Here is a 14371-nt window from a genome sequence, read left to right as displayed (position 1 = left end):
TAATTGAGACATTTTCATAAGTGAAAACCCATATAAATGAAAAGAACGGCCAAATCTACATTGGAATATCTAAAGTTTGACACGATTTTTTATGGGGTTACCGAATGCAAGCCTTTGAAACTCGGTACATTTTAGGAAATTCCCTATCTTATAACACTAGCTCAAAATCCTGTAGCACCAGTTTTTTTTTGGGACCTAGTTCACGAGCCTCGTTTTCGAATACCGCGCTCCAAAATCGAGTGCTGTCACCGTCGTTGTGGTCGCCCATCCCTCTATTTTAAATTAAAAATTAATTATTTCATCCCCGCACCCCCCCTTTAAATGAACTTTAATCGTAGTCCTAGCTAAAACTTATAAATGACATCATTTTGTATCCTCAAAACGAACTTCATTTTGCACTACGACTAAATGACGCAAACCTCTACTAAAATGATTCCTCAGCAGGCCAATTTTTTTAGTCGGCCTAGGGTCTGGCTAAATCGCCGACTTTTAATATTAACCCCACTAAAAATGTGTTTTTGTAACTCACGCTATACTGAAAAGAATAAGAATGGTTATATAAGTAGGTTTGATGTATCTTCAGTGTATTCAAGAAAAAAGACATAAGTTTAGCTTTCAAAACTTAACCTCTTTTGCTGGGCACATACGATAGTTGCTAGTTTGCACGAATTCCCCTCGCTTCACTGTAACAACAACAAAGATGGCACCACCCTCGCTCAGGCATAAATATAATAGTTCTCCAAAGAAAACAAATTTTCAGTGACTGTATATTTTCGCTATGTTAACGATTAATATAGTTATTATTATAGAAAATTGATTAAGCAAATGATGGGCCATTATGAATTATGAAGAAACAGACGGCAGCTCAATATTCATCCGTGTTACCGGATCTCTAAAATCTGCTATTAAAATTTGCTCTTTTCATTGGTTAGCTTGGTAGTCATTGGTTGCCAGCCGTCTTAAGCTGAACTAAAACTAGGACTTGATTTTGTCGTAGTTAGAACTTCGACTACGTTGTTTATGAATACAAATTTAAGTTGAAGTGAAGCTCTAGTTAGAAGTTCGACTAAAGTTCGTTTTAAGAATACAGGCATTAATGTATCATAAGGATAAATCTCATGATTCTTATGCTTAGAGTCTTTACCGACGAGACACCTTGTAATTATGATCCAGTGTCATACTATAAGGCCAGCATGACTTTGCAGCGGTCACATCCGTATCTCTCATACCACTCACAGAGAGGCTTTTCTGTCACAGAGCCAAATATTATAATAATAAAATCTTTATTTACACACGGAAGCTTGTATCACCCAACCGGTGTTTTCAACAAGGCCGTGATGCCATTATAACAATATAAAAAAAGATAAAAGGAAAAGAATATTGAAAGATTAAATATTGAGTATTTTATTGCAAAAAAGACAATACAATTAAGATTAGTACACCTATGCAATTTCCTTTGTAAACCGGGAGAGCATGTGAGAAAACATGAGAAATAAATTGGCCAGGATTCAGGTCAAAAGAGGAATCTCCCGGCTAAAACGGGAGTGTTGGCATGTATGTGAAAGTGCAAATTTAATTTCAGAATTGTTGTTTGATTGTTTCTGATTATCTGCTAGGGTGGGCCAGGCCTGTAGTAGGCCTGGAAATTGTTAAACAACAAAAGTACAACAAACAACAAAAACGCACCATTTTCTGCATTACTAACTAATATAATTAACTCTTATAAATGAAAAGATCAGATTAATTTACGTAAGAATTTTATTTATTTTATTTTATTCAGATTTAGCTCACAACATAGAATAAACAATAGTATCAAGGTGGAGGAAATTAAGCGAAAGTACACTTATACTAGTTCAACCATCTGAGCATGAAAAAAACATATCATTAACAATAAAATAAAAGAAAATAAAAAATCTAAATTATACACATTAATTATTATAAAATAATTTACAAAGCAAATAATAAAAGGAACAAAATAATTTTAAATAATTATAGAGGCTAGGTCTATCCTAGTAACATCGTTTGTTCGTACATACGTTTATTGAGCGTTACGTACGTATTAGATCAAAGGTTACCACAAATTTAACCCAACCTCTATTTACGAATCCCCCGATTTACGTATGCCCTTTGGTCCCATACCGTACATAAAATTGAGGTTCTACTGTATATATATATGTTAATCAATAATAAGCTAACAAATAATTAAATTACACCTATACAAGTTCTATCACCAGAACATAAAAAATAAAACGAAGTATCATAAACATTACAATAAAAGTAAATAAAAATATAAATTTTTCACATAAATCATAATAAAAACAATTTACAAAGCAAATAATAAAAGGAACATAATACAAGATTTGAATATAAATTAAGAAATATTATGCTCTAATTTTTAGTAGTCAGCACTTGTAGGGGCCCAGTTTGCAGCGCTCGTTCTGCACTACCGTTCTCTAAACACCTGTGAAAATCTTATCAGCAAGGTAAATACTGACTGTTCTATATATTTTAATAGAAATTTTAAACCTGGAGATCCCCTTTAAAAATCATGGTCAATATAACATTGCATAACATAAATATAAAAATCTAAAAAATGTAGTTAAACTATAGTAAAAAGTATGTGACAAAGTGTCACTTTATTATTCAGGACCCTATCATGTGACCATTGGTGACTCTTAATATTCTTATTATTCAGGACCCTGATAGATTTCATTTTCACACTCTTTATAATCAGGTTTATAAGAATAAACCTGTTGTTCCTTGTTTAGTTCTTCACAATCTGTATTAGGTTGAGCTTTGTTAACATTATCTCTAATTTGATCCAAATCCTTAAGTTTTGTATTTGATTGTTTCTTTGCTGTGTCAGTCTCATCGCTGTTTAACGTATCACCATCAATGTATATTTCATTTTCTGTTTCCTGATAATCAGCGCGGAATTTGTTGACGTCGATCGCAGCATAATCATAAACAAGTCCTTTTGGATCTTCATTTTTTAGTTCAGCCTGAGGATCATCTCTCCTAAATCTAGCTGACGTATTCCTGATTTTTGATGTTTGTTGATGTTTAATTCGCTTTCTTATCAAAAACAAAATAATTATTAAAAATGCAACCACAACACAAATTACTACGATAATCACTAAAGTGCTGTCAGATCCATCTTCTTCATCCCTGGTATTCACAACTGGAATGATGCTACTTCCATCCTCTTCATCCTTATTATTCACAGTTGTAATACTCAAAGTCTTGGTTCCCCTTCCAATGGTATTTTCTGCCTCGCATGTTATTTTCATCTCAGAAACAACTTTCAATGACTCATTAAATTTTAAAGCATTGTTTGAAATCATAAAACTGTCCTTTGGAATACTAGACTCCACAATCCAGTGTGTTTCATTAACAGAAGGCCTAGCCTCTGCTGTACAGTTGAATTCCGTTGCTGATATTTGTGTGATGTTTATCTCGGGTTTGTAGTTGACAGTGATTGGGCCTATTGAGCAGCTTTTGATCTCATTTGTTCCATTTCTTCTTGATTCAAATTTAAATTTTGCTCCATGGTCGTTTTTAGTTACCTTTAAATTGTGAATAGTGTGGGAACCATTAAATTTGGTAGGCAAAACTTCTCCATTTTCTGATTTTAAAGTTGTAATGATAGTAGGATCTGGATCATTGAAACATCCTAATGTTATTGTATCTCCAATGACATAATAAGTCTGAATTGATCCACAAATTAGAATTTTAATTGGAGGTTGAAGTGGGGGTTGAGTTGTCTGTTGAATTGGCTGTTTCTGTATAATGACTTTTGAATTTGCTGAAATATTACTTACATTTTCTTCTGGTTGAGTTACAGTACATGTATAAAATGTGGTAACTTTGAGATCAGATCCAAAATTAAAGCTATCTGGTATATTAAAGAGGAGAGTATAGTTCATTCCATCACCATAGATTGCAAAATTTTCACCAATATTATCAAGATTAGTTGTGATTACATGCCTGTTATTTGAAATATGGTTTATTCCACTGTTTTCAATCTGAAGCCAACGGACTCTGTGGTTTTCATTAAAGTTTTCCACTGCACAGGGCAATGTAACCTGCCGTCCTGGGAATGTCCTCACCTCTCCTGGTGGCCTGGTAACAAATGTAACATCTGCAAATGTACAGGAAATCAAAACAATCAAGATGTAAACTATTTTATGCATCTTGTCTGTGTTTCCTAAAAATGTCATTGGACTGCAACTTCTGAATCAAAGAAAATAGTTCACATTAAGTACTCATGCCAAACATATAAATATTGAATGAATAAAGGAACGAATGAATGCACTGTGTTTCACAGCTTTTATGTAACATGATAAATACATCAGAAATTTGCTTTTGGTGCGCTATGAATTTTCTATACAACATATAAACAAAAGAAAAGATGGGTTTAGAAAAAAAATATATAATAACATTAAAAAGACATCATTGCTGGAAAAATTACTGTAAAATTATAATTTATAAATTACAACAGCATATCTTTTAATTTTTTTAGTATTTTTTATTATTTTTGCATACATTATAGAAATATAAATTAATTTACTATGGTAAGAAAAAGAAAATACATTTTAAATTTACAAATTTATGAAATGTTATTAGGTTTTTAATTAATATTTGCATACCTTATGAATATGTTAAATATAATTTATAACTGCAGCAGCTATAGGCCTAAATTGTTCATTTAAACAATTAATCTGTTTCAGTCCAAAAATATGCAGTGCAGCCAATGTGTATAATAGGAAGTCTTGGCAACATTATAAAAATAATTACAAATCCACACATCTTTGTTCTGTTTTTGATTCCTACCGATGTATGGCTCAAAAAGGCCATGAAGTTGAGGCCAAACAAAAAAAAATTGTTTGCTTTCCCTCCTCTACCCGCCCCTTAACTCCCTGAAAAAAATAGGGGTGGGAAAAAAAATTAATAGGTTTTTTTAGCTTTTTTCTTTACAAAAAAAAATGTGAGTGAATTTATCTTTTTTTTAACCAGATGCCCTACAAATTAGTCTAAGTTGTTGTCTGGTGTAAGATATTGCGATTCTAGACCTCTGGGTTGTTTTTATTCCATCTGATGAGTATCTTAAAAAATAAATGAAAAACTTTTTCCACCCGCCCCTATTTATCATTTTAAAAAAAGAAAGGCAAACAAACAAAATTTTTTTTTTTGGCCTGAGATAATTTCCCTTGTGTTGTGGTGAGTAAATTTTACTGATTAATAAATTAGATGCAATATAGTATCAATTTTAAAATTATAATTACCTTAGTGACCATGATACAAAAATCAAAAAGATGTTTTATGTTGCTAATGATTCAATGTGGAATCTACATTTCAGTAATATCTTGCCATGATAATATTATTTGTTTGTCTTTTGTGTTAATATTTACAAATATGATGATTTCTTCATAAAAATACATAGAATGTTTCATATGCATGTTGCTCAAAAATCTCTGAAAACGGATAATGCAAATTTTATTTGTTTTGGTTTTCATACTGGTAACATTGTGAAACATTCCTTTTAATGTTTATGTATTCCACTTTTAACACCAGTGGTAAATATAAATTGTCCACTTACAGTATAAAATGGTTTAATTACATCCTCGTGTTATTCTTAAAAAGTTCAATAAATATAATGGGTGACAATACAACAACTGTATAAATTGTTTACTTACTGATACTTTATAACTGTATAAATTGATTACTTCCTGATAGGTATTTTATTCTTAAAATCTTCAAAGTATATATATAATTGATGACAATACAACAACACTTTTAGCAATTGTTGATCCTTTTATATTGGCTGGTGAGATTTCATGCTTCTTCTTTGACCTGCTTCTTTGAGTACTCCACCAGTATTATGAGGTTGTTTACAGGCATTGCTGAATATGTGAAAGTTGCAGTTGAAGTATAACCTTCTTGGTTATGTTGTATTACCACTTCCGCTTTTGTAGCCTCTGTCCTTGGAAATGCAGATGGTAAAATTCTACCCTGGATCACCAAAGCAACGGCTACCCTGGACCTGTTGTAATAGTAATATAGGGATAGTGTATACATTGGTACATTCATCTATTTAATATTCATTGTGATTGTTTTGTTTGTTGGGGTTTTGTATGTTTTCTTTCTTTTTTTTTTTTTTCAAATTTTAGCTTTCTTGTAAATATTATATAATTTTAAATAAAGTAGGCCTAATTTGTATTTTTCTATTTGTAAAACATATTATTGTTTTATATAATTATTTGAAGGGGGAGCTGGCTCTTTTGAGTTCAATGTACTTTGCTTAAGCCTCTGTCCAGCATTTCAATTTTTACACAATATATTTCATTGTTATTGTTGTTGTAAATGTTGGGCAAATAAATAAATAAAAAATAAATCACTTAATTTTAAGACACTGTCCAGGTTATTATATATTCTTTTACAAAAAACGTTTGTATGCACATATATAGTCATGGTGTGCCTATATATGATCATGATGTGATGTCATCTTGACATTATTTAGGCATGTCATGTTTAGGTCTTGGTAAAATTTGATAGTCTGGATCTATAGGGCTTTATTAATTAATCATATTTTCTGTAGCCAGTAATGCTTAATAGTATCCTTCAAATAATTCAGTAATGACAATAATGATCATGGTGATGGTGGCAATGGACAAGGACCTTTTTTAGGTTTGTTTTAAATTTAAGACCAACAGTACTGATTGTAATTGAGTAATTCTCTGAAACTTGACTGCTCCATTCGGCTAGGCTCCGCCTTGTAGATTTGGGCAGCCCATCTCTTAGTCATGGAATATTCCTTCCATCGTACTAATTAATGATTACTTTCTATCATTTTGATTCGTTCGTCTTGATTGTTTTTTTATCTTTTCTTTGTATTTTGTGAAATATTACTTGTTATTTGGATGCACCACCAGATGGTGTGAGCCACTGATACAAAAGTGTTCAATAAAGTTCAGCTCAGACAGGAACATCAGTAACAACAGTTGCAAACATTAATAGTATATCATATTGCAATAAAAGCAAACAATAATATCAAACAATATATCAAAAACAACAAAGATGATAAATTCATTGTATTTCTTTAATATAAACCAGAATTTGCTTATTTTTCTGTAAAATTGCATCTAGATCGTATATAGTATAAACTAAACTTAATATGCTCATCTTAAAGTTCTAGGGAACTGGGTTATATTTTGTAAAATTCAAGGATTTTGTCATACTGTATATTATCAAAGTAAAACAACTCCTTTCTAGTACCTTTTTATTGGATGAAAGAGAATTATAATATAATTAATGTGTACAGTATATTATATATATTATTAGTATTTCCATAGTAGTACAAATATTGTTAGTAACTGTTATAGACTCATTATTATTAGTTTGTTATAAAAATGTTATTGTTAATCACCTGGAATAAATAGAAGTATATGTAGAGTCTACAACCATTCGACTAAATCGCAAGTTACTTAATTAAAGACTCCTATAATTAAAACCAGCTCCAATTAAAGACCATATTTCTGTGGCCTATGTTCACACTGACCAAATCCAATCCCATTAAGGTCTCAAAAGTGGTCTTTGATTGGAGAGAGACCTGTACTGCTAAAAAGTCGCATTTTTTGCACATACAGGTCAGAATTAGCATGCTCTACCTATGCTTCTTCTTCATGCCTGCTCAAAATGCAAACATCCACAATTATCCTCCAGTGATTGGTTGTCATACAAGTCAGGTGCAGTTCATTGGGATATGGAGGTCTCTGTATTAAGACCGGTCCCATTCTTTTGAATGTAGAGGTCGTCGCAAGACTCATACAGATCATTTCTACACCACAAATATGCTTCCTCAGTTTCATCGTCTTCTTGTTTACTAGGTACGTTCATTTCATTGCTTTTATCAATCTGTTCATCATTAATTTCTGGATTTAAAACTGCATATTCATGCATAGGATGGTCACTTGTTGACTCTCCTGTCAACTCTGTTGTCTGATCCATAATATGGTTTGCGCTCGCAATTCCTGGTTCGTTTTTGTTGAGGCCTTGTTGATCAGATTTGTTATCAATCACCTCATATTCATGCGTTATTTTCTTTTTTTGTGATTCTAATTCAGACGTATGTGCTTGAGTAAGATGTGTATGATTAGATAAATGGGTGTCGTGGGACTTTGGATGATTATTGTACGGAGTAATTGAAACATGTACGTTATCTATATCTTCATAGCTGTGTCTCACTGTCAAATTTTGCTCCGTTGTGACGCTCTTTGCTATCACACCTGTCATATTTATGGATTGCATGTTGTTGGCTTTTTTGTGCCGATTTACTCTAACGTAATATACGATACAAAATATTACAATTAACACGATAAAAAGCGCAGCAGTTATAGGTATGACAATCCAAGTAGTTATTGTTTTTGAAATTGGATAGGATTTTGTTGTAACCACGGATGTGAGGGATGCTGCGGTAGTAATCTGAATGGATTTCATTGTTGTTGCCTTAGTAATAATGCTCAACAAACCTGTCGTACAGCTTCTACTTTCTCCAGAGATTTTATGCGTGACTTCGCAGAGAAGTATTTTGTTTACGTCCATCGCCTCTGGCTTATACTCCAAGAATATGTAATTGCTTGTGTTCCTCATTTGTGGTTCAATTTGTCGTACGTTTCCAAGTAAAGTTAATGTGGCGGAGGTCAACAGATCTGCTGCGTATTGACACCGTATCAAACCGTCCTCATCAGGTTGGTCAGTGCACGTTGGCGCATCTATAGTCCAATTTTTAATCAGCAGAGTGGAAGGAGATGTTCGAACTTGTGGTGTATTTGGTTTATCGATTTTCACTGCTGTACAAACAAAGGTAGACATGTTGTACCTTGAAACAACCGAACTTGTGACTGTGATAACCAAATTGTATTTATTTCCGTCAATTGAAAGTTTGAAGTCTTGATCATTTACATACCCTTCGAGTTTGTCACTGATGATAGGTTTTTCATCGGCTTGCCACAAAATCGCATAAATTTTGGGATCAATTCCAGTTACCTGGCATGGTAATGTGACGTTCTCTCCTGGACGTGCAGTTGTCGTTTTTTGCGGCCATTGAGTAAGTGTTATCTGACCTTCAATTGGGTCTGTACAGATGATGACTAGAAAATAACAGCCTAGTACTATCGTTGTGGAAATGGTTTTTATGTAGTCCTCCATTCTGGCATACAGTAAAAATTTGGGAAATTTAGTTCAATCCAAATCTTTATATATCTCAGTCCAATTTGTGTTGTTATTTCTTCCAACAGGATTTAAATGTGATTACGAATTCAAAATCAAACCGCACATTACATTCTGTTAAACATTAAAATCTCCTTTGTTTTCCTATCATTTCACAAGCAATGCATTTAACTTAGAGAGACTTCCAATGACAGTGAAATAATAGAATAGATCTTTTTTCTGAATGGCAGGTAAGTTACAAGTGTTTTTGGACATCCTGGCCGGAAAGGTCCAGCCTTCATTTCCTACCAAAACTGATAAGATTTAGAAGTGGATTGTTTTGCCGTTGGATCTACGTCATAATAAAGCCTATTAAAGTAGTTGCGACATTTGTAGATCAAAGGAACAAGTCTAAATTGTCACTTAAGTGGCCTATTAACTATAACCCCCTTTTATTTTTTGACTGTTTTTGTGTATGCATAGGAAGAATGACATCATATTTTTAAAGTCATAGTTATAAGAATGTATTTTTTTTTTCTTTTGTAATTTTAATGGTTGTATTTCTTGTTGAATGTTCTATACAAAAAAAAATCAAATCAAGTCAAGTAGCTCTTGATTTTAAAGTATCTCTTTTGTAGGAGATTAAGTTGTTGGAGTTCAGTTATTGAGAATTATTTTTCAATGTTAGTGATTAGTAACCATGAATTGGTATGAACATCTGCCGACTGCACCCTTTTTGAATAATAGTCAACTATTTCCTATGATCTTGAAAAGGCTTATGAGATATCATGATATACTCTTTCAGTTTATTTAAAAAGAACTTCCTTCTTTACTTTTATGATACTTTGCTTGACTGTTATTAACATAACATTTGCAACTATCTGAAAAATCACAAATTTTATGCTAGCTAACAGTAAATAATATATTTGTCCATTTTTTTTAAAATTTGTTTTTCATTTATGTGATGTGTAAGTAATTGTAAATTTAAGTATCAAGACACATGTAAGGATAGGCTGTTGTTAAATTGTTATAGAACGTCAGTCGAAAAATAGCTACTTATATTATATGGCTTAGCTATTGAGTACTCAGCAATATCAACTGCTTTAGGTGCATTGCTCATTAACAAAGGTGGGGTCACATGATATGGCATCAGCAACACTTCTTCAAAAGCACTGTAAACAATTTTTTTTTATGGTTGAATATTGTTTTATTGGGACTAAAAACATAATTAATAATATTATTTCATATAAAAACCATGTATTTTACCATTTTAATTTTGAATCATAATGAACTTTGAAAAATAATAATAATATTATTAGTAATAATAAATCTTTATTTGTCCTCAAATGTAATAAACACTGGAAATTTCTCTGGGGACCCACGACAGCCGCAGTGCAATGCTACCCGACTGAAACTACAACATACAACAGATGTAAACATGGTCCTTAAACTCGCTTAACTCTCCTGAAAGGGTTATTTGATGACCTAAGTGTTTATAAAACTCCCAAGTTCAATACACGACTGCAGAGCCGGGTCTTGAACCCAGGCCTTTGTCCTGACATGCAAGAGGCAGCAACCATACTAAACATTGTTATGTTGATGATGTACTTTTTTTTGTTGCTATTTCTGTACTATTTGACCGCCTTTCAAACTTTCAATTATTGTTATTTATGACTTGCATTTTGACTGACTATGTTACTATTATTACCAGGGCTTCCTTGGAAAGTAGTGCTAATCATTGAATGGTTGGTTACACTCTGAATAAAGACATTATTCAGGTTGTAACCATTCAGTGATTAGCACTGCTTTCCAAGAAAATTAAATTAGATTCACACTTCAGTTTAACATAATATATTACTTAAGATATAGACAACAGTATAAATATTAAAAAAATATACAGAAAATAATGTTTAGAATGTGCAATTCAAAAGTATCTAAAAAGTAAATTGAAAGAAACTAATATTAAAAGAAACAAATTATTATTATCACCACATATATGTTTTTATAGTACTATACAATATACAATTAACTATATAAATTAATTCAAATTGAAAATATCTGCATTGCAATCAAAATTTATTTCTTTACAAAATAATTTGAAATAATTTTAAATATAATTATGATTTGATAATTATAATTTAAATTAACATCATAGTCATAATTATTAAAATTATTGAATTTTTTGTTTAAGTACAATAAAATTCAAATTTATTCATTTATATTGACATATTTACATTAACAATACATTTATATTGTTTATTAAACAGGTACATATTTAAAAATTCATTATTGTTATATTTTTATTTACTAATAGAAATTCTATGATGGAATTGATACGACAGATGTATCTGCGTCTTCCAAAACTAAATATAAATGGAAGGTAAGACAGTTAAAGAATTGATTGGAATTTATTCAAACTTTTTCAAAAAACATGGTTGACTCAGTGGTGTGATAAATTGGACTAACCTCATGGTCATCTCTAGTTGACCTCTGCCCTCATTGTTACAGCTTTTATTTTATGACTATGTACAACAACATAGAGCATGGAGGATTCTATGTTTGTTGTCGCTTCATGTTAATAGTATACTAAATGTAAATTAAGTTAAAGAAAGACTGATATAATTAATTTTCTCGAGCCTGCTTGCGTAATTACTGTATGATGATGCCTTTAATTAAGTATAAAGAGAGAATAGTATACTTAATATTACTTTATTGCAACCTCAATTAAATATGTATTAGTCTATGTTTGTTTTTTACGTTTTCATAACTAATTTGATATTTCTGCACTTAATCCTCAAATTAAAACATATTGAAAAATATGAATTCTGGATTCTATATATGCTAGAATGGATTGTTACATCTTCTAATGCAATTTTGTATTTATTTTATCTAAATTCTATTTCTCAAGTTTGCTGCCACCGTCAATAACAAGAACATTGAGACAGTTCGTAGTAATATCGGCAAATGGAGCTCTATGACAAGTCCTGGTGAAAGAACGTTTTCAACATTTGGTAAAAAGGCTGGCAGCCAATTGAAGGCAGCATCTGATGCATTGTATGGGCCAAAGAAGGCCCAGGGGCCCATGTTGCCTTCAGGAGAACCATCTAGGCCTGTACTAGGCCCCACTTTGCCCACCAAAGGATTGTCTAGGCCTGTCCAAGGCCCAACTTTACCTGTAAGTATCTTGAGGACTAGACTGAGTAACCCAATTAAATTTATTTTTCTCCCCAAATTTTGGATTATACTCTTTACTTTTTCATGTTTTATTTTGAAAATAAATATGTAAACTTGCCAAATGCAACAGAAATGTTTTCAAAAGTTCATAAAAACAATAAGTAGTGTGAAGTGATAGTAGGAATTTTAATAAAAAGTTAAGTCTCAATTATGTTATAATACACTGATCAATAAAAGATCATGTTTAGTTTTTTAACTAAGTTTCATAATTGTCATTTGTATGACCATCAACTGTGACAAAAATTTTACAGCCAACTTTCTTACAAGCTCAAAAAGAAGAAGATAAAGAGGATGAGAGGAAACGAATGAAATATGAAAGGAAGAAATACCAAAAGCACAATGATATGGTAGGTTTTCAGTTTAATATTTTGGCGGTTAAAGATAGTTGAGAAACAATATCATATCCAAACTAAAAAAATAACATAACTTAAATGAAATAGCATTGTATAGCAACTGAGAGTCTGCAGTGTAAACAACTTTTGAAAAGTCAGGTGTTGATCTAGAATTTTTTTAATGAGGTACACCAATTTCATACAGGCCTACATGTAATATAATTATAAAGATAAATATGTGTCCAATTATTCATGTTCATTATATGCTGTTAAACAGTGGCGTGTCTAGCGGGTGCGCTGGAGATGCATGTCCCCACCCCTCCCCCCAAAAATAAATACTTAAGTCCCTACTCCCAGTCACCTACCCCAAAAAAATTCATGCTCAAGTAGTTAAAAATCACCTCAAATCACCTTATTTTGGAATTCTAGCTCTCCCTCACCTAGTCATCGTGCCCCCTTCACCTTCACACCCTCCATCAGCCCCTTCACCCATTTCAAGACTCCTAGATTTGCTACTGCTGTTACAAAATATTTTAACATTTAGTATTTGTATGGTATTTTGTATTTCTTTATGTTAAAAAATTAAAGAGGGCAGGGACAATGTGCCCCTCCGAAAGGAATGTACTTGCCTCACATTTTAGTCTAATCTGGATTCATTTGTTATAGTTATTACTTGCACACTCTGATTGTTTACAGTAATTTTAATTAATTTTAATTATTTTTTAGTATTAAAATACTTTTTATATACTAGGTTATGGAAGAATTGGTTCCCCGAGCTACCGGTCACGAAGGTAAAATTGAAAAACGTATAGGTAGGGCGGATGCTAAGCGAGCACGACAGACAAGTCCTGACTTGCACGATTCCATGTTGATGGGAACCAGCAGGTATTAATTTGTATTTTGATATATGAAATATTTTTCCTTCTTTTTTTGATAATCACATCTCTTAAGCTGTTGGAATGTTATTAATTTTAATATATTATTTTGAATTGATATTATATATTGATTATATACAGTATTGTAAGTATAAAGGTAGGAGATTTTATGGTATAATAATTTAAATGATGATCATATTTTATTTTTGCAGTGATAATTTTCAAGCAAGAATGGCTGCCAGAAAACGGAATAGAGAAGCACAACAGCTAAAAAATACTGTGGCAGCCAAACAAAAACTACAAGATTACCAGGAAAAAGAACAAGCAAAAATGAAGGTAAATAAAGCTGCAATCACACTGGATTTAAAAAAGGGAAGATTTTACCGAGACCATGGGTACGTTCAAATTGGTATATCTTATGTCGTTCACACCTGGATTATTCAACGTGGTTAGTTTTACCACCATCCATGGTTAAACTAACCGAGTCATAAAAATAAACTATTGGGGGCGCTAAATTGTGACGTTTACTTCCGCTTCGTCTCCAATCGATCGTGTGCAAAACAATCAAAAGCGCGCAACATTTCATTTATTGAATGGAATACGAACATACTGAATAACAAGAGCAAATAATGGCAGACAAATTAAAGAAAAGAATTCTCTGTTGATCACCCCGCTGCCGATGATTAGGCCTAATATTACAAAGGCCCATCAGATTACTTCTTA

At 32.0% G+C, this 14371-nt stretch overlaps 1 protein-coding gene and 1 long non-coding RNA gene across 2 annotated transcripts in view; one reads left to right on the top strand and one right to left on the bottom strand.

Moving 5' to 3' along the window:
• Positions 1-3995: 3995 nt before the first annotated feature.
• LOC117108908 overlaps positions 3996-14371 on the bottom strand; it is a 13387-nt gene continuing 3011 nt past the window's right edge. Inside the window, exons 2-3 of the long non-coding RNA XR_004445432.1 lie at positions 5697-6043; positions 3996-4233 (exon numbers count right to left, since the gene is read on the bottom strand). This is a non-coding gene — a long non-coding RNA (uncharacterized LOC117108908). The remainder of the gene's footprint in view (positions 4234-5696; positions 6044-14371) is intronic.
• Positions 11515-14371, top strand: part of LOC117108907 — a 7283-nt gene continuing 4426 nt past the window's right edge. Inside the window, exons 1-5 of the mRNA XM_033251088.1 lie at positions 11515-11587; positions 12116-12382; positions 12693-12788; positions 13525-13658; positions 13861-13984. Of these exons, the coding sequence (XP_033106979.1) occupies positions 12182-12382; positions 12693-12788; positions 13525-13658; positions 13861-13984 (555 nt within the window). The 5' untranslated portion in view covers positions 11515-11587; positions 12116-12181. The remainder of the gene's footprint in view (positions 11588-12115; positions 12383-12692; positions 12789-13524; positions 13659-13860; positions 13985-14371) is intronic.

This window comes from Anneissia japonica, unplaced genomic scaffold (genome assembly GCF_011630105.1).
Source record: "Anneissia japonica isolate Jap-2015-1 unplaced genomic scaffold, ASM1163010v1 scaffold987_len1640505_cov201, whole genome shotgun sequence".
In the NCBI taxonomy this organism is placed as follows: Eukaryota; Metazoa; Echinodermata; class Crinoidea; order Comatulida; family Comatulidae; genus Anneissia; species Anneissia japonica.
This window is presented reverse-complemented; position numbering and strand designations above follow the sequence as displayed.